At 44.0% G+C, this 20,446-nt stretch overlaps 1 protein-coding gene across 2 annotated transcripts in view; it reads left to right on the plus strand.

Annotated features, from left to right (window-relative positions):
- Positions 1-20,446, plus strand: part of pnpla7b (patatin-like phospholipase domain containing 7b) — a 293,395-nt gene that overhangs the window by 44,602 nt on the left and 228,347 nt on the right. For both annotated transcript variants that reach the window (XM_067969546.1, XM_067969547.1), the window contains exons 5-9: positions 1,197-1,279; positions 4,991-5,079; positions 10,161-10,301; positions 16,419-16,578; positions 18,941-19,021. In XM_067969546.1, the coding sequence (XP_067825647.1) occupies positions 1,197-1,279; positions 4,991-5,079; positions 10,161-10,301; positions 16,419-16,578; positions 18,941-19,021 (554 nt within the window). The remainder of the gene's footprint in view (positions 1-1,196; positions 1,280-4,990; positions 5,080-10,160; positions 10,302-16,418; positions 16,579-18,940; positions 19,022-20,446) is intronic.

Raw genomic sequence — 20,446 nt, forward strand, 5'->3', positions numbered from 1 at the left:
CAGAATGAGATTTCTCTCCAGCTTAATTATAGTTTCCCAGGTTGCTTTTCTGGTTTATCTACCTGCTGGCAAAATCATGCTTCATGCTTCAACTTAGCTTTTATGTTAAATCAAGGACTTGTTATCTCTCCCAGGAAGAGAAAAAATATCTCTACATTCTGATATCCTGTTGTCTCTGCTCACTTCTTGACACTTTTTGCCAGCAGGAAGGCAATCCACATAGCATCGTAGGAGGCACTTAGTTAAATTTGAGATGGAGCCTTCTACTTAATGAGCAGTAATGATATAGCTGGAGATTGCCTTTTGTGTTTACTCTTTACAAACCTGTAGTGTCCTCCACAGGTTTCCACCTGTGAGCTTTCTACATTGTTTTCTGTAGATATTTAAGCTGATAGTGGAGGTAAGTAGAGCCTGTAAGGACGAAGGGCCATATCAAACTTCATCTAGAATGGCAGCCATGGCTGAGTGGGTAGTACTCTCGCCTCTGAGTCAGAAGGTCATTCAGGCCTCACTCCAGAGACTTGAACACATAACCTAGACTGACACTCCAGTACGTTACTGATCGAGTACCGCACTGTGGGAAGTGTTGTCTTTCAGATGAGATGGTAAACTGAGATTCCATCTGCCCCCTCTGGTGGATATAAAAGATCCCATGGCACTATTGTAGTCTAGGGAAATGCGACAGCAAATTTGCGCACAGTCAATAATGAGGTAAAAGATCAGATAATCTGTTTTTGGTGGTGTTGGTTGAGGGATAAATGATCGAGGGAAACCTGGAGATCTCCTTTGCTCTTCTTTGGTTGACAGAACAGCAAATCGCTTTTCGTAGTGTCAGTGGGACGTTTGATCATGGCGGCCATCACAGCTGAGGCTGATGCTATGATGCTATACATGATGTCCATGAACTCTTCCAGTTCAGGGGCATTGGATACAACAACTATTGCTACTTTCATGCATATAGTGCCTTTAACGTGGAAAAGAAATCCCAATATGATCAAGAACAGGGGCCCTTGATTCTCCCCCTCTTCTCGGGAGGGTCGAATGCAGTTGGCAGCAACGCCTTTGGGGCATTTTTGGTTAAGCATGAAAGTATATTGTAATTGTTGAGAAAGCGCCCCTTTGTATGATTGCTCGCCGCACTCTTTCTGTAGGAGCGCTTTTTGGTAACTTGCTCATAGTTTTGATTTCTCTTGCAGAACTACAGCAGCAGGGTGTGACCAGGTACAGATTCCGAAAGAGAGACAAGGTGATGTTCTATGGAAGAAAAATCATGAGAAAGGTAATTTTGCCGTAGACCCAAATCGGTTAAGGTGGTTTGAAAGGAAACTGTATTCAGCGAACAGCCTATGTACCTACTTAATTTCCCCTCATCGAAATGTACTTAAATTTTCTTTATAGTGTCATACCAGGCCTATTCCTCCGGGGGCGGTGGGGGCGCGACCCTGCTCCGGGGGCGGAGGGGGCGCGACCCCGCTCCCAGACCTCTGCCTGGCTGCTAGATATGTCCGAACAGCTGGGTTGATTCCATCACCTGTTCTACTTCTTCGAATTTCACCTGGGGTTAGGAACATAGGAACAGGAGTAGGCCATTCAGCCCCTCGTGCCTGCTCCGCCATTTGATAAGATCATGGCTGATCTGTGATCTAACTCCATATACCTGTCTTTGGCCCATATCCCTTAATACCTTTGGTTGCCAAAAAGCTATCTATCTCACATTTAAATTTAGCAATTGAGCTAGTTTCAATTGCCATTTGCGGAAGAGAGTTCCAAACTTCTGCCACCCTTTGTGTGTGGAAATGTTTTCTAATCTCACTCCTGAAAGGTCTGGCTCTAATTTTTAGCCTGTGCCCCCTACTCCTAAAATCCCTAACCAGCGGAAATAGTTTCTCTCTATCCACCCTATCTGTTCCCCTTAATATCTTATAAACTTCGATCAGATCACCCCTTAACCTTCGAAACTCTAGAGAATACAACCCCAATTTGTGTAATCTCTCCTTGTAACTTAACCCTTGAAGTCTGGGTATCATTCTAGTAAAGCTACGCTGCACTCCCTCCAAGGCCAATATGTCCTTCCGAAGGTTGCGGTGCCCAGAACTGCTCACAGTACTCCAGGTGCAGTCTAACCAGGGTTTTGTATGCTGCAGCATAACTTCTGCCCCCTTGTACTCTCGTCCTCTAGATATAAAGGCCAGCATTCCATTAGCCTTATTGATTATTTTCTGCACCTGTTCATGACACTTCAATGATCTATGTACCTGAACTCCTAAGTCCCTTTGGACATCCACTGTTTTTAACTTTTTATCATTTAGAAAGTACCCTGTTCTATCCTTTTTTGATCCAAAGTGGATGACCTCACATTTGTCTACATTGAATTCCATTTGCCACAGTTTTGCCCATTCACCTAATCTATCAATATACTTTGTAATTTTATGTTTTCATCTACACTGTTTACAATGCCACCAATCTTTGTGTCATCTGCAAACTTAGATATGAGACTTTCTATGCCTTCATCTAAGTCGTTAATAAATATTGTGAATAATTGAGGCCCCAAGACAGATCCTTGCGGGACTCCACTAGTCACATCCTGCCAATGTGAGTACCTACCCATTATCCCTACTCTCTGTCGCCTTTCGCTCAGCCAACTTCCTAACCAAGACAGTACTTTTCCCTCGATTCCATGGGCTTCTATCTTAGCTAACAGTCTCTTATGTGGGACCTTATCAAATGCCTTCTGGAAGTCCATATAAATAACATCCATTGACATTCCCCTGTCCACTACTTTAGTCACCTCTTCAAAAAAAATTCAATCAGGTTTGTCAGGCACGATCTACCTTTCACAAATCCATGCTGGCTCTCTCTGATTAACTGAAAATTCTCGAGGTGTTCAGTCACCCTATCCTTAATTATAGACTCCAGCATTTTCCCCACAACAGATGTTAGGCTAACTGGTCTATAATTCCCCGGTTTCCCTCCCTCTCCTTTCTTAAAAAGCAGAGTGACATGTGCAATTTTCCAATCTAGAGGGACAGTTCCTGAATCTAGAGAACTTTGAAAGATTATAGTTGGGTCATCTGCAATGTGCTCACCTACTTCCTTTAAAACCCTGGGATGGAAACCATCTGGTCCTGGGGTTGGGTGGATGCTGAACTTGTGTTAAATACCTCATTATGACTATCTGTTTGAAGTTGGATACTAGTTAGGTGCACAGTTGTGGATGTGCCCTGGTGTCCTTCCACACTTTTGGCTGTGTTTTGATGTTGCCAATTACTAGTGTACATTGCCATAATGCAAGGTATGATTTTTACTATTGAGGGGACTGGTTGGCACATTGTTGGTAGACTTGCTTTTTCTTCTCTAGGAACTGGTTTTGAACCCAGCCCAGACTGACTGGATGAAAGCCCCTCTCTCAGCTGGAGGGGTCATGTGTGAAATTAATTTGGACAGTCGACCCAAGTTCCCAGTGGGAGTGGGTCCACAGAACAAAAATTGCACCATATTTCAGTGCTAATTGGCACTAGGTTGGCAACTTGTCTGAGAAAGTGTAGAAAATGGGAAAGTGTCAGATTGATGCAGCAGGGGACACCTTTCTGAGACTGGGGCAGAAGATTAGCTCCAAATCAAGCCACGCCGTATCTCCCCTGATAGTGCTTTGAAGCTCACAATGGGTGTCTGAAATGCGAAGTATTTTGTTCCACAGCGCTCGCATCCCTTGCCTTGATGAGTACAAAACAAAGTCAGCAAAGCTTTTGAAGAGACAGATCAGTTATTTCAGTGTGTGGTAAGGTACTGCCTCATAAACACCAGAAGGTGGTGCCTGATCCTCACACATGAACACTGTTAAATTCAGTTTAATCTGAAATAACAGAGACTGTGGACAAATCTTTGGTCAGTATTTAAGGCTGGAATACTCTTGTTTTCAGCAATAACTCCAGATTGTTTTGCAGATGTACAGAATTTTATGAGCCAGTTTCATCGAGATTTTATTTTTGAAAGGATCCCCTTTTTTTTTCCTCCCTCCCCCCCACTTTTTGCAAATTATGTTGTGCAGGATATTTGATTATTAAAGCTGATCCTGTCTGTGTGCACATACAAAGGGGTTATTGGATAGAAATGAGGAGAAGGAACCTGGTCTGACTTATCACCTCCTTCTGCATCCCCCTCCTTCTGCATCCCCCTCCATGTTTCTCCTCTTCCTGCTTAGCTATGGATGATGAGGTCAATTGTACTCTTACTCCCCATCCCACCCCCACCACCAGTTACACTGAACTTGGGTTCATGCTGCTCTAGAGGGTACCGTAACATAGTGGTTATGTTGCTGGACCAATAATCCAGAGAACGTGAGTTCAAATTCCACCATGGAGGTTTGAGAATTTGAATTCAGTTTTAAAAAAATCCTTAAAAGTGACCACTATGATGCTGTTGGATTGTCGTAAAAACCCAACTGGTTCACTAATGTCTTTTAGGGAAGGAAACCTGCTGTCCTTACCCGTTCTGGCCTATATGTGACTCCAGTCCCACACCAATGTGGTTGACTCTTAACTGCCCTCTGAAGTGGCCTAGGAAGCCCCTCAGTTGAATCAAACACTACCAGTGGTTCAGGAAGTAGGCCCACTACCATCTTCTCAGGGCAACTAGGAATGGGCAGTAAATGCTGACCGTACCAGCGATGCCCACATTCCTAGAAATAATTTTTAAAAATGGGACAGGACAGCACCAGTTGGTACATTTACCCATTGCACCAATGGGGTTGGTGGTCATTTGGATGCTTTTCAACACTTTCTCTCTGTTACACTGGCTGAGTGTTTTGTGAGTTTAGCTCGCTGAACAAAAATACCAAACACAATTGTGTGGATGGTAGAAGCCCTTTTAAACAGCATGATTAGATCCTTTGGAAGCCAAGAAGCGAGTTACTTGTTATAAAAAAAAGCTTGAATCAAGACCTTGTGAAACATTTTGCTGTTGCTTGTAATCTGCGTTCCTTTAATTCCAGGTGAAGCTATCTACCTCATCGCTAGTTGGGAACAATGTGCCTCGTCAGAGGTTGAGGAAGAGGCAGAAGGTACTGAACCTGGCTAGAAGGTACACCAAGTGCAAATTGTTTTAGCCTAATTATAACTATCTTGATGAAGGGGAGGAAAGGAGAGAAATGGTAGATTCCTCCTTGATCCTTGTCCAGATGATAATCTTGTAATCCCGTCGTCTATGCTATTACTGGATTTGCTGCACCTACAAGAATTTTTAAAAAAAATGCACTTCCTCAATTAAGAAACTTCATTGATTATTAAGTCAATTTCCATTTTGGGATACGCTTGAAGGACCATTGTAGTTCGGCTCAAATTGTTCTCTCTTCTTTTCCCACCCCCCCCCCCCCCCCCCACCAAGTGCCACGTAGTTTTGGCTGAGCTCTGGTCACAGTAACAGCAACTTTAAGTTCCAGGGAGAGGTGTCTAAAAGGAGACTCCAGAGTCTTAGATCCTAAGGGTTTGGCACGTGTTTTTGTGAGTCAATAACTACTTGCATTTATGTTGCGCCTTTAACATAGCAAAACGTCCCAAGACGCTTCATGAGCGTTATTAAACAAAATTTGACACCGAGCCACATAAAAAGATATTAGGACAAGTGACCAAAAGCTTGGTCAAAGAGGTAGGTTGTAAGGAGCATCCCAAAGGAGGTAGAGAGGTGGGGAGGTTTAGGAAGGGAATTCCAGTGCTTAGGGAGCTGAAGGTACTGCCGCCAATGGTGGAGCGATTAAAGTCGGGGATATGCAAGAGGCAAGAATTGGAGGAGGGCAGAGATCTCGGAGGGTGGTCGGGCTGGAGGAAGTTACAGAGATAGGGAGAGGCCAGGCCATGGAGGGATTTGAAAATAAGGTTGAGAAATTTAAAATCGTGGCATTCCCGGACGGGGAACCAATGTAGGTCAGCGAGCACAGGAGTAATGGGAGAACGGAACTTGGTGTGAGTTAGGATACAGGCAGCAAAGTTTTGGATAAGCTTAAGTTTATGGAGGGTGGAAGAAGGGAAGCCAGCCAGGTGAGCATTGGATTAGTCGAGTCTAGAGGTAACAAAGGCATGGATGAGGCTTTCAGCAGCAAATGAGCTGAGGCAGGGGCGGAGACGGGCGATGTTAGAGGTGGAAGTAAGCAGTTTTGATGATGGAGCAGATATGGGATCGGAAGCTCATCTCGGGGTCAAATAGGATGCTGAGGTTGTGAACGGTCGGTTCAGCCTCGGACAGTGGCCAGGGAGGGGGATGGAGTCAGTGGCTAGGGAATGGCGTTTGCGGCGGGGACCAAAGACAATGTATTTGGTTGGAGGAAATTTCGGCTCATCCAGTACTGGATGTCAGACAAGCAGTGTGACAAATGAGAGACAGTGGAGGGGTCGAGAGTGGTGGTGGTGAGATAGGGCTGGGCGTTGTCAGCGTACTTGTGGAATCTGACATTGTGTTTTCGGATGATGTTGCCGAGGGGCAGCATGTAGATGACTGCAGAGATAGTAGATGCATTGGTATTAATTTTCCAACATTCCGTAGATTCTGGAAAGGTCCCATCAGATTGGAAAATAGCGAATGTAACTCCTCTATTCAAGAAAGGAGGGAAACAGGAAACTACAGGCCAGTTAGCTTAACATCTGTCATAGGGAAAATGCGAGAATCTATTATTAAGGAGGTTATTGCAGGGCACTTAGAAAATCTCAATGCAATCAGGCAGAGTCAACATGGCTTTGTGAAAGGGAAATTGTGTTTGACTAATTTATTAGAGTTCTTTGAGGAAGTAACAAGCAACATGGATAAAGGGGATCCTGTGGATGTGGTGTACTTGGATTTCCAGAAGGCTTTTGACAAGGTGCCACATCAAAGGCTACTACACAAAATAGGAGCTCATGGTGTAGGGGGTAACATATTAGCATGGATAAAGGATTGGTTAGCTAACAGGAAACATTTTCAGGTTGGCAAGATTTAATGAGTGGAGTGCCTCAGGGATCAGTGCTTGGGCCTCAACTATTTACAATCCATATCAATGACATGGATGAAGGGACCGAATGTATGGTTGCTAAATTTGCTGATGACACAAAGGTAGGTAGGAAAGTAAGTTGTGAAGAGAACATAAGGAGTCTGCAAAGGGATATAGATAGGTTAAGTGAGTGGGCAAAAATTTGGCAGATGGAGTATAATGTGGGAAAATGTGAACTTGTCCACTTTGGCAGGAGGAATAGAAAAGCAGTATATTTAAATGGAGAGAGATTGCAGAGCTCTGAAGTACAGAAGGATCTGGGTGTCCTAGTACATGAATCACAAAAAGTTAGTATGCAGGTACAGCAAGTGATTAGGAAGGCAAATGGAATGGAATATAAAAGTAGAGATGTTTTGCTACAGTTGTAAAGGGCATTGGTGAGACCACATCTAGAATACTGTGTGCAGTTTTGGTCGTCTTATTTAAGAAAGGACATAATTGCTTTGGAGGCGGTTTAGAGAAGGTTCACTCGACTGATTCCTGGGATGAGGGGTTATCTTATGAGGAAAGGTTGGACAAGTTGGGCCTGTATACACTGGAGTTTAGAAGAATGAGAGGTGATCTTGTTGAAACATAAGATCCTGAGGGGACTAGAAGGGGTAGATGCTGAGAGGATGATTCCCCTTGTGGGAGAGACTAGAACTAGGGGCCACAGTTTAAAAATAAGGGGTCTCCCATTTAAGACGGAGATGAGGAGAAATTTTTTCTGAGGGTCGTGAGTCTGTGGCACTCCCTTCCCCAGAGAGCGGTGAAGGCAGGGTCATTGAATATTTTTAAGGCTGAGTTAGATAGATTCCTGATTAACAAGGGAGTCAAAGGTAGACGGGAAAGTAGGGTTGAGGTCACAATCAGATCAGCCGTGACCTTATCAAATGGCAGAGCAGGCTCAAGGGGCCGAATGGCCTACTCCTGCTCTTAATTTGTACGTTCGTAAATAGGAGGAGGCCAAGGATAGATCCTTGGGAGACTCCAGAGGTAACGGAGCGGGAAGAGGAACCATTGCAGGTGATTCTCTGGCTATGACCAAAGTCGTCTTACCTAATGGCTAGGCTAGACTTGAGCACGTAATCCAGGCTGACGCTTCAATACAGTACTGAGGGAGTGCTGCACTGTCTGAGGTGCTGTCTTTTGGAGGAGACATTAAACCGAGGCGCCGTCTGCCCTCTCGGGTGGATGTATAAGATCCCATGGCACTATTTTGAAGAAGAGCAGGGGAGTTCTCCCTGGTGTCCTGGTCAACACTTATCCCTCAACCAAAATCACTAATACAGATTAACTCATTACTGTTTGTTGGACCTTACTGTGCGCAAATTGGCTGCGGCATTCTGTCCATTATAGCAGTGACAATACTTGAAAAGTACTTCTTTGGCTGTAAAGCACTTTGGGACGTCCTGAGATTGTGAACGGCGCTATATAAATGCAAGTTCTTTCATTATTTCTATCTAATGTGTATATATGTCCTCTACATCTATAGTTAGTGCAGGTAATGGTAGTTTAGAAGAGTATCTAACAAGACTAACACTGGGGAGTTCCTTTCATTTCATAAACATTGAGAGCGATCCTTGAATGACTTATGTCATCTGACCGCAGAAGTGTGATGCTGATTGTACGTGTGTTTATTGCAACGCCTATGAGTCCTGCTCGGGTGAGTCACCATTTGACTCTATTTCTTCCCTTTGCTGTTCCCGACCTGGCGCGATGCACAATTCCTCACTATGATAAGATGGGCAGCTGACGTTCTCTGCCAGTCCTTTGGGGAATGGAGCTGAGAACTGTTTGGTTGCAGCTGGATCTTATATTAGGAGTGTCGAGCTAATAGTGGGTGAAGTTTGGGCCAAATGACCTTCTCTCGTCCTTTCCATCCCTTATATTTTTATTAAGAACGATAATGTAAATCTTTTTGCCTCCAATTATAGCTTTATTTTTCATATGATTTTTACAAGAATGTATGTATTTTTTAAAAAAAAACAAATACCTGCCTCAATTCTGATGGTATCGGGGAATTACGTGAGGCAGGCTGCCTGCCGTTTTGTTTCTGTGTGTCAGATGGTGTAGCCTAATGACACATCCATAAAGCTGTTCCGAGGACACATTTTTCACAAAACTGACTCCGGTTACTGACAGTGCAGAGAGACTTGGAGCACTTGTACCAGGCAAGTGGGGAAACCAAAGATTTTTTTTACAGCTTATTACGTTCTTCCAAAACCCCTGATTCAGCAGCTGGTGGTTTACTCTGTGTACAAGGTACAGAATCCAGCTGATGGTTTACTCTGTGTACAAGGTACAGAATCCAGCTGATGGTTAACTCTGTGTACAAGGTACAGAATCCAGCTGATGGTTAACTCTGTGTACAAGGTACAGAATCCAGCTGATGGTTAACTCTGTGTACAAGGTACAGAATCCAGCTGATGGTTAACTCTGCGTACAAGGTACAGAATCCAGCTGATGGTTAACTCTGTGTACAAGGTACAGAGTATTATGGGTTTGGATAACTAACGGCACACAAGTTGCAGAGTTGCAGCTAATGGTTAACTCTGTGTGCAAGGTGGTGCTGACACTGCTTGAGCTTAGAGTTGTGAAGTTTGACTGCTGGTATTGAATGTAGACTTGGAGTCACAAAAAGCATTGGGGTGCAGCTGCGGCAGCTCTGGGTGCTCCTGGCATAAACTTGGGTTTCTGGTGTAAATGGCAGGAACTATTCATTGACAGCTATCCTCAATCAGAACTGGTTTTGGTGGATATTTTATGTCTTTTTTGCTTTATTTATTTTTTTGAGGGATGCATTTTTTTTCTCAAAGAAGACCGGGGGTGTTGCCTCGGAATCAGCCAGCACCCCTAATGTGTAGTGGTCTCAATGCAAAGGTTTAGATGGGAAACCTTAATAAGGGAAGGTAGTGTGTAAGGAGATGGTACTGTTGGCAAGATAGGGTTGTCCACAGGGGCCATCAGTTCAGGGGGATGTCTGAGTGTTTACTGAGTTTGTACATGAGCCCTTTAGGGTAATGCTGATGGCTATTTGTGTTCAACTGCATCCAGCTATCATTTATATTCATGTTACATTCAATGTACTCCAGCAATTTTTAAAAAAATATTACTCGCAACTTGTAATTGCAGTATCAATTTATTTTACTCATGTTCTTTGTAGGATACTCCGCCTTAAGAAGGAGCCTCCAATCCTGCAGCCAAAGGAGCCACCCTCCTCACTGCTGGAGGCTGATCTGACAGAATTTGACGTGAAGAACTCCCACTTACCCTCTGAGGTCCTTTACATGCTCAAGAATGTTAGGTAAGCATTGGATTAAAAACTCAAGTCAGTGAGGCCACTTGCACCATACAAGTTCAGTGTTGTTGCTAGGCCTATCAGTTCCTTATAGGGCAATTGTACTTAACCCAATACTGTTTAATGTACCAATACATCTTTTTGAGTGATGCTCCTAAATCAACACCTTTGTCTCATCACTACCAGTATTGGTGACAGCCTGAAAGAATGGTGGAAGCAGATTTATTAGTAACTTTCAAAAGGGAATTGGGTATCTACTTGGGATAAGAAAAATTTGGAGGGCTAGGGGGAAAAAGCAGGGGAATGGGACTAATTGGATAACCCTTACCAAGGGCCGGCACAGGCACGATAGGCCGAAAAGCCTCCATCTATGCTGTAAGAGTCTGTGATTCTACATGCAACCAGTCTCAGTTGACCTGATGCTAAACATATCCAAGCAATGCAGACCAGCAATCAACAAAGCCAACAGAATGTTGAACATAGACAAAACAGCTGAACACAAGTCTGAGGAGGTTCTGGTCAGACCTCACCTTGAGTATTGCATTGAGTTCTGGCACAAGACACAAGTGCTGGAAACGGGGCTGAGAAGATCAACGATGCTGATCCCCAGGGTTAGAGGTCTGAGTTACCAAGAACAAACTGGAGTGATGGCGAGTAAGAGATGGAAAATGAGGAAGAAATTATGTCATATGGGAGATGGGCCAGCGGAGAGGAGATGCGGGCAGGGTGAGAGAGAGAGAGAGCGGGAGGAGTTCAGGATGATAATAGAGAGAGAGAGAGAGAGAGAGAGATAAGGCCACAGAATAGGAGGGTGGAAGCGAAATGGGACAAGATCACTATACATGCTAATGCCTTCTACAGTCATGTATCAATCTTCATTTCTCTCTGCACTTAAATGATTTATCAGCTGAGTCTGTGGTGTGTTATTGTGGGCTGAGGACAGGATTAATTACAATGCTGATTGTAATGGGTTAAATATTTCTGAAGAAATGCTGGTAAAAAAACTTGTAAGATTTATTCTGGAGGGTATGAGTCAAGCTTTGAGCTGCATCATCGTTTTATTGGGCCAGTGATCTGCCCTCTAGACACAGCACTTTTTAATATTGGAAAATACTGGAGATGTCAGCAGCTATACACATTTACAGTTACTTGAAGGGGCCTATATTAACGGGATAACAGTGCAGTACCTGTACTTGTGCTATGAAATGGTGTTTATTGCGCTCAGCAGTGATAACAACGACTTGCATTTATGTTGCGCCTTTAACTTAGTAAAATGTCCCAAGGCGCTTCACAGGAGCGTAATCAGACAAAAATTAACACCAAGCCAAAGAAGGAGACATTAGGACAGGTGGGTCAAAGGTGTAGGTTTTAAGGAGAGTTTTAAAGAAGGAGAGAGAGGCAGAGAGGTTTTGGGAGGGAATTCCAGAGCTTGGGGCCTAGACGGCTGAAGGCACGGCCGTCAATGGTGTGGCGAAGGAAGTGGGGAATGCGCAAGAGGCGAAAGTTGGAGGAACATAGAGTTCTTGGAGGGTTGTAGGGCTGGAGGAGGTTACAGAGCTAGGGAGGGGTGAGGCCATGGAGGGATTTGAACACGAGGATGAGAATTTTAAAAATCGAGGCGTTGCCAGACCAGCAGCCAACGTAGGTCAGCGAGCACAGGGGTGATGGGTGAGCGGGACTTGATGCGAGTTAGGTTACAGGCAGCAGAGTTTTGGATGAGCTCAAGTTTTTGGAGGGTGGAAGATGGCAGCCCGGCCAGAAGAGCATTGGAATAGTTGAGTCTGGAGGTATCAAAAGCATGGATGAGGCTTTCAGCGGCAGATGGGCTGAGGCGAGGCAGAAATGGACGATATGCAGGTGGAAGTAGGCGGTCTTGGTGATGGAGAGGATATGAGGTCGGAAGCTTAGCTCGGTCAAATAGGACACTGAGGTTGTGAAGAGTCTCGTTTAGCCTGAGACAGTGGTCAGAGAGGGGGGTGAAAATGGTGGCTAGGGAATGTAGTTTGAGGCTGGGGCCAAAGATAGTGACTTCGGTCTTCCCAATGTTGAATTGAAGGAAATTTTGGCTCAGCCAGAACTGGATGTTGGACAAGCAGTGTGACAACACAGAAGCAGTGGAGGGGTCGAGAGAGATGGTGGATGAAGTAGAGCTGGGTATCATCAGCGTGCATACGGAACCTGACGTGTTTTCGGATGATGCTGCCAAAAAATAGGAGGGGGCCAAGGATAGATCCTTGGGGGACTTCAGAGGTAATGGTGCTTTTGGGGGGGTGGGGGGTGGGGGAAGGAGAGAAGAGAAGCCATTTCAGGAGTTTCTGTGGCTACGACTGAATAGGTAAGAGTAGAACCATATGTGGGCACTCCCTCTCAGCTGGACAATGGAGGAGAGGCTAAATTAAATAAAACAATTACACTGCAGGTACACGAAAAGGATTGGTTATCCTATGCTAGTTTTTACTGAGACTGAACATGAGACATCTTCCATGAAAATGTCTGAAAATGTATTTATATTTGCATTATTTCTGTGGGCTTCTCCCTCCCAAGTTTCAAATATCCATAATTGTTTTTATTAAATATATACTGTTAACAGAGATCTTGAAGGCCCTGTTTTCATGCTTTGGGTCTCTGGTTCTAAGCGATGGGGATTACTCGCAGCTGTCAGTCTCCTATAGGGCATCGGTGCCTTTTGAGTGCACCACTGTTCGTGGTCTTATAAGCAGCTAGACGATGCTGCAACAGTGTGGCGAGGACTGCTCCGTCCCTGCAGGCTCCTGCTACCTCCCCTCTTTCACAGGCATAGTGTTCATTTTATCCGTCTCCAGAAGGATGAAGGAGCTCTGCGGGATTCAAAGTCCAGACCATTTGGGCCCGAGGCTGGTACTTGACTGAGCTACCTGACTTCCATCACTAAAAGCTAGTGGACAGGTGTAAAAAATAATCAAAAAGGCTAATGGAATGTTGGCCTTTATCTCAAGGGAGCTGGAATACAAAGGGGTGGAAGTTATGTTACAGTTATACAAAGCTCTGGTTAGACCCCATCTGGAGTACTGCATTCAGTTCTGAGCACCGCACCTCAGGAAGGATACATTGGCCTTGGAGGGGGTGCAGTGCAGATTCACCAGAATGATACCAGGGCTTAAAGGGTTTGATCACGAGGACAGGTTACATAGACTAGGTTTGTATTCCCTTGCGTCTGGAAGATTAAGGGGTGATCTAATTGAGGTGATTAAGATGATTAAAGGAGTTGATAGGGTAGATAGAGAGAAACTATTTCCTCTGGTGGGGGAGTCCAGAACAAGAGGGTATAACCTTAAAATTAGAGCTAGGACGTCCAGGGCTGATGTCAGGAAGCACTTCGTCACATAAAGGGTAGTGGAAATCTGGAATTGTCTCCCCAAAAAGCTGTTTAAGGCTTGGGGGAGTCGATTGAAAATTTCAAAACTGAGATTGATAGATTTTTGTTAGGCAAGGGTATTGAGGATTATATAGAGTCAAGGCAGGTAAATGGAGTTAAGATACAGATCAGCCATGGTGTAATTGAATGGCAGAACAGGCTCGAGAGGCTGAATGGCCTCCTCCTGTTCCTATGTTCCACAGTGAGACGTATTGATTGCAGACTTGCTGGTTTCCTCACAGAAAAGGAGGGAAAGAGTATCGCCAAGTGGGTCTGTGCAGACCGCACATCTCGGTGACACCAGCAGGGTTTTGGGACCGGGTTGTCTGACTGTTCTGTCAGCTGAGAAATTATGAGTGGCTGGAGAGGAGGGAATCTCAAACGCACAAAATATTTAACAAGCCTGCCCTTCTATTGCAACTGTATCACTAAAGTCCAGTTGCTGCCTCAGTAGCACTACAGAGTTATTGGTGTCTCCATGTTATCTTCTATAGCTTTAAGATAAGCGTTTATTCCAGGTATGTCACAGCTTGTGTCCAGACCTGCCGTCTTGGGTTATCGAGCAGTTTTGTTCGTTGTAACGCTAAACATTCACTTGAATGACTCCAGGTAACACTGCTACCCAAGAAAGAATTCTTCCATCAAATGCCTTATTACATTTTAAATGATCCCTTGCCACTTGCATTCAATGGGATTTTTTAAGTGCTTTCAGCAAGTTAAAGGTTAATTTGCTGTATAACACTCCCACAAAAATCAGATTAAAGTATGCCTTCTCCAGGGTCAGCTAAACAGATTTGCTTGCACAGAACCTCAAATGTTGCTCGCCTTGTGCAGATATTGCTGTACAGTAAATCTGAAGTTATTTGCTTTCAATTTTTTTACCATTCTTGTGGCGTGTGCAAGTATATGTGATTTCCGTAGCTTCTACTGGAGTCTGGCGCAGGCTGTTTTGAGCTGATGTTTTGCCTGTTTAATTCAGAGATCTGAACTTCTGGTAGTTTTTAAAATTTGGGTCCTGTTTCCTGATGACCCAATGGTGTAGGTACTGTCCAGTGTATTACTAAACCCATGCAGACCATTAGGCCCCAGGTTCAATCCCCAGTCTGTACTGAGATAGCTAATCTCATCTGGGTCAGTAGTTGGAGTGCTACCATTGTGTCATCCGGGGCGGGGAGGGGGAAAAGCAGCTAGGGTTCCCGCTGTTGATTCTTGCTGGAAAGTACATATTGGATGGGATTACTGTATTTCCAGCATTTTCTGTTTTTATTGCAGTGCTAAATGTCAATGATATTCCATAATTGACTTCTAGGAGGTTCCCAAGAGCAGCCTGGGCTGAAACGCTGTCAGATTGTTTCTTTCACTGAATGGGTGTCAGTTCGTGCCTCCCTACCATGGCATGGTTGACATCAGGAGCACCTTGAAACAAGATGCCTCGAGATCTTAAACAAATACATATTAAGATACTAAACAACATAGAATAAGTAAATCTGGAACACTCTGCACACACCAGGGAATTATTGTATGGCTCGGTCATCCTCGTTGAGCCGCTTGGGAGCTTGTGAAATGTATATATTTTTCTTAAAATCCTAAACTTTGACTCCAAAATACTAGTTCCATTCTGAGCATTTGCATGAGGCAGGGGAAACCCCTGGCTGAGCTCGTAGGTGTTTCAGAGCTTCTTTTGATTTGATTTGATTCAACCAGATTTTGCTGGAGCGTGGTTTCACTAGTTAGACTTGGTGCACGATTAGGTTTTTAAAATTTTATGCCCACAAAGTTGCTGGGCGTGCGAGCTGATAACGGCGCAGCGAGAGAAACAGGGCATCTGGGGTCTTGGTGAACAACGGGACAAACAGTGTACCAATGCGATTTAAGGATTGAGAAATAAACAGAGCAATGACTGAGAGGGAGGATAATTTAGAGTGGGTGAATTCAATGTCAGATCAGGTACAGAAAGAGAAATAGAGAGGGAAAGAGAGACAGAAAGGAAAAGTAAGAATTTAAAAATAAAATTGACATTTTTAAAATCTGAAACAATTCACAGTCTGAAGGAGTGACACTCCACACCCACTCTAAATTATCCTCCCTCTCAGTCATTGCTCTGTTTATTTCTCAATCCTTAAATCGCATTGTTTACTTTCTGGGCAAGAGAGGTTGATTGGCAGTTATTAACAATTATCACGTAGTTAAAAGGGTACTTGCGTTATTAATTACTAGACGTTACTTTCTGTGGCGAGTTTAATGGGCAAGTGCAGTAACCTCGTGAAAATCACAGGGAGGTTAAGGGCGAGATGCCGTTTTCGTGAGGCTAATGGCAGAGCAGCACAAGTCAGCCAGAAACTTGTGGCGATTCACAATCTCTTCCTCGCTACAAGTTGCTGGCCGATTTGCGCATTAATAATGCCATGTGTCGTTCGGATGCCAGTATTTTTTAGGCAAAATCTGGCCCATTGTGTATGGTGTGGGTGCAGTGCCAATAGGAGAGTGTAACGTGGTGGTGATGTAAGTGAAGCTCCTTTATAAAAGTGAATCGCACAAGTGAGTGTGGCTCTGCTGTGAATCATTAATGAGGGTCAGTGTGAGCGCAGTGTTAAAAATTCTGACAGAGTCTAAACTCAAACGCAAACCTACCTTTTCTCTTTACAGGTACCGGCGGACATGCTGTGCATTTTCAGCATCTTATGTTTTTTTTAATTTAGTGCTAAATGTGTCGCTCTTTATGCTTGCAGGGTGCTGGGACACTTTGAGAAACCACTGTTCCTGGAACTGTGTAAACACATGTTCTTTGTGCAGTTCGACGAGGGGGAGTACATCTTCCGGCCAGGTGAGATTGACGACAGCATCTACGTGGTACAGGACGGGAGGCTGGAACTCTGCATCAGTGAGAATGTAAGAACGTGTTTCCCTCTCGTACTGATGAGCAGCTTTAACCGTTTCGAATAATTTAGTTCTAGTACTGTTAATAAGTGGCATCTTCTGGCCCACATCAAAAATCAAACCATTAGAGACTTACTAATTTTATTATGCTCCCTTTTCTATCTTTTAATAATTCTGTTTAATCGGTGGAAGCTAATCACATTGAAGTTGTTGTCTAAGAGGAGCTGCCCTGTTTGATATGTGTGAAGGAGTTGAGTTTACACTACGGGCAGTAGTAATTACTCAAGGTGCTTCAGCTGTGACTGGGAATTTAATCACATTGTCAGGCCCAGTAATTCCTCCCAGTCAGCGTACCTTGCTGCTGACTGTATCACTGCCAGATCTCCCACTGCGTTACTGACTGTATCACTGCCAGATCTCCCACTGCGTTACTGACTGTATCACTGCCAGATCTCCCACTGTTACTGATTACTCTACCTATGTTAATCTAGTTCCGGCACGCTGTCGGGGTTGGTAACTCTTCCCAGCAAATGTCATCCGTGTTACTGACTGCATCTGGACTGATGTTAATTCAGCTCCCTGACACTGTCGAGCTCAGTAACTCTTCCCAGCCAGTGCCCTCTCTTTCTACTGATGCTGATCCAGCTTCTTAAAGGCTTTGTAGCTTCTCGCAGCCTTATCCCTGGTGACAGTACTTACGTTTAAAAAGAAAGACTGAAATAAAGTAAAAACAAATGGTTGTTCTATTACTCCTAACATCAACAAAATGGTGCAGCATCAAAACAACACTACCAAGTGGCTTTTTATCAGTGAAAGAAAGAATGAAAGACTTGTGCATATATATATGTCTCAGAAAGCCCCCCAAGGGCTTCACGTAAAACAAATTGCTTTGCAGTTCGGTCACTATTACCAAGGCAAATGTGGCAATCACTTTGTACATATTAAGGTCCCATAACAGCAATGAGGTGAACGGCCAGTTAATTTATTTTTGATGGTGATGATTGGGGGAGTAATGTTAACCAGGACACTAGGAGAGCTCCCTGTTCTTCTTTGAATAGTGCCATGAAATCTTTAATGCCCAACTTAACCATCTGAATAGGCAGATGGGGCCTTGGTTTAATGTTTCACCTGAAGGATGGCACCACCTCTGACAAGCAGCAGTCAAGTGCCAGTTTAGATCATATGCCCAAGTCCTTCTGACTCGTGAGCGAAACTAATGCTGAATTGTGTATCAGCTTTCAATTGCTCATGTGCAGTACATATTAGCAGGTGTATTTGCAAAGAATCACAGAATAGCCATTTTTCCATGAATTTCCCCCTTTCTTGGTTTCCCAGTGCCTCTCATCGCGGGTCCAAAGGGGGAACATGCAATCAGCCCCCAGGTCTGTGTCAATGACATTCCATAATTGGCTACCTATCCTGGGATGAAACTCTGTCAGAATGTTTCTTTCACTGTGAGACTTCAGTTCGTGCCTCCCTACCATGGCATGGTTGACATCAGGAGCACCTTGAAATAAGATAACTTGAGATCTTATACAAATGTATATTAAGATACTAAACAACATGGATTAAGTAAATCTGGAACACTACTCCAAGGTAAACAGTGACAGTAAGACAAGGGCGTACAAATTCAACTAATAAAAGGCAAATTTAACACACGTCAGTAAGTTCTTCTTCACACAAAGAACAGACTTCTGGGTAGGTAGTGGAGGCAACATTCTTAGTCATGTAACAGCCAATTGGGAGGTGTAACGATGGGACTGTAGGTGTTTCTTTTCGGTTGGGTGAGCTCAAATAGGCTGAATGGCACCCCTCAGCAGTGTTTATTTATCTTGTGAACATTTTGTGTGGCCAACAACAGGAGTATCCAAAGCACCCTGCCATTGCTTTGAATTCCTTTTATCTCACTGTAAGGCTCCTTGTGTCATTCCATGACCAAGGAGGCTCGGTCGATGGCTTGGCCCAGCTGCTGCCTGCTTTTACTCTTGAGCCAGTGTGTGTGGGAGAGAGACAGGCACGCGCACGGACAGGCAGGCGGATGCAGAGAGGCAGGCAGGCAAACACACAGAGTGCAGGAACGACTTGAGTTTTGAATCTTTTTTGTTCCTTCGTGGGGAGGAAAAATACAGCACCTTTTAATGCACAGAAATGTCCCGAGGAGCTTCGTAAGTAGACATGAGGAAAACAGACATTGAGCCGGGAAGGGAGAAATCTCCTGCAATACAGTGGCATACCGATACACCGTGTCAGGTAAAGATCAAAATATGCATTTTGGAGTGGTTGATAGTTAAATTGTAGTCAAATAAGTGACTTGGTACTTTAAGTAGTTATTTGAATGGCTATCTAAGCTAATTTTAGTTCTGTGTTTGATCAGGATGGCAATGAGGTTGTGGTGAAAGAAGTCCAACCAGGTGACAGTGTGCACAGTCTCCTCAGTATCCTGGATGTCATTACTGTGAGTAAATACTGCACAACATGCAGGCAATTTTATTGTGGGTGTTAGTTGCCAGGAGTGAGTCACGCAACTTTAACTACATCCTTGTGATCTGTGGGGCAGTTTGGCTTGGTATTTTGTTCTGTCAGTGATGCTCGCGCTCACTTTAATTTTTGTAAAATATTTAACAATGTTCATCAGATTTGATTTATAGAAGTATATGTTCTTTTCACAACGCATGGCTCCTCTGTGTTCCCAAATGCAATACATTTTTCCTCATACAGTTACTAAAATTAATTGCCCCTCATGTCTGTGGTCATAATTTACTAGATTCAGCCTCCCTTCGATTAATCATAGTATCATAGTACATACAGCACAGGAGGAGGCCACTTGGCCCATCGTGCCTGTGCTGGCTCTTTGAAAGAGCTATCCAATTAGTCCCATTCCCCTTCAAGTATTTATCCAATTCCCTTTTGAAAGTTACTATTGAATCTGCTTCCACCACCCTTTCAGGCAGTGCTTTCCAGATCATTACAACTCGCTGCATAAAAAAATGTTTCCTCATGTCGCCTCTGGCTCTTTTGCCAATCACCTTAAATCCATGTCCTCTGGTTACCGACCTTTCTGCTACTGGAAACAGTTTCTCCTTATTTACTCTGTCAAAACCTTTCATGATTTTGAACACCTCTTAACCATCTCTGTTCAAAGGAGAACAATCCCAGCTCCTCCATTCTCTCCACATAACTGAAGTCCCTCATCCCTGGTACCATTCTAGTAAATCTCTTCTGCACCCTCTCTAAGACCTTGACATCCTTCCTAAAATGTGGTGCCCAGAAATGAACACAATACTCCAACTGAGGCCTAACCAGTGGTTTATAAAGGTTTAGGATAATTTCCTTGCTTTTGTACTCTATGCTTCTATTAATAAAGCCCAGGATCCCATATGCATTTTTAACAGCCTTCTCAACTTGTCCTGCCACCTTCAAAGACTTATTTACGTACACCGCGCCCCCCCCCCCCCCACCAAGTCTCTCTGTTCCTGCACCCCCTTTAAAATTGTACCATTTAGTTTATATTGCCTCTCCTCATTCTTCCTACTAAAATGCATCACTTCACACTTCTGCATTAAATTTCGTCTGCCATGTATCTGCCCATTTCACCAGTCTGTCAATCTCCTCCTGAAGTCTGTTACTATCCTCCACGTTGTTTACTATATTTCCGAGTTTCTTGTCATCTGCAAACTTTAAAATTATACCCTCTACACCCAAGTCCAGGTCATTAATATATGTCAAAAAGAGCAGTGGTCCTAATACTGACCCCTGGGGAACACCACTGTACACTTCCCTCCGGTCTGAAAAACAACTGTTCACCACTACTCTCTGCTTTCTGCCCCATAGCCAACTTTGTATCCGTGCTGCCACTGTCCCTATAATCCCATGGGCTTTA

This window comes from Heptranchias perlo, chromosome 31, assembly GCF_035084215.1.
Source record: "Heptranchias perlo isolate sHepPer1 chromosome 31, sHepPer1.hap1, whole genome shotgun sequence".
NCBI classification, from domain to species: Eukaryota; Metazoa; Chordata; class Chondrichthyes; order Hexanchiformes; family Hexanchidae; genus Heptranchias; species Heptranchias perlo.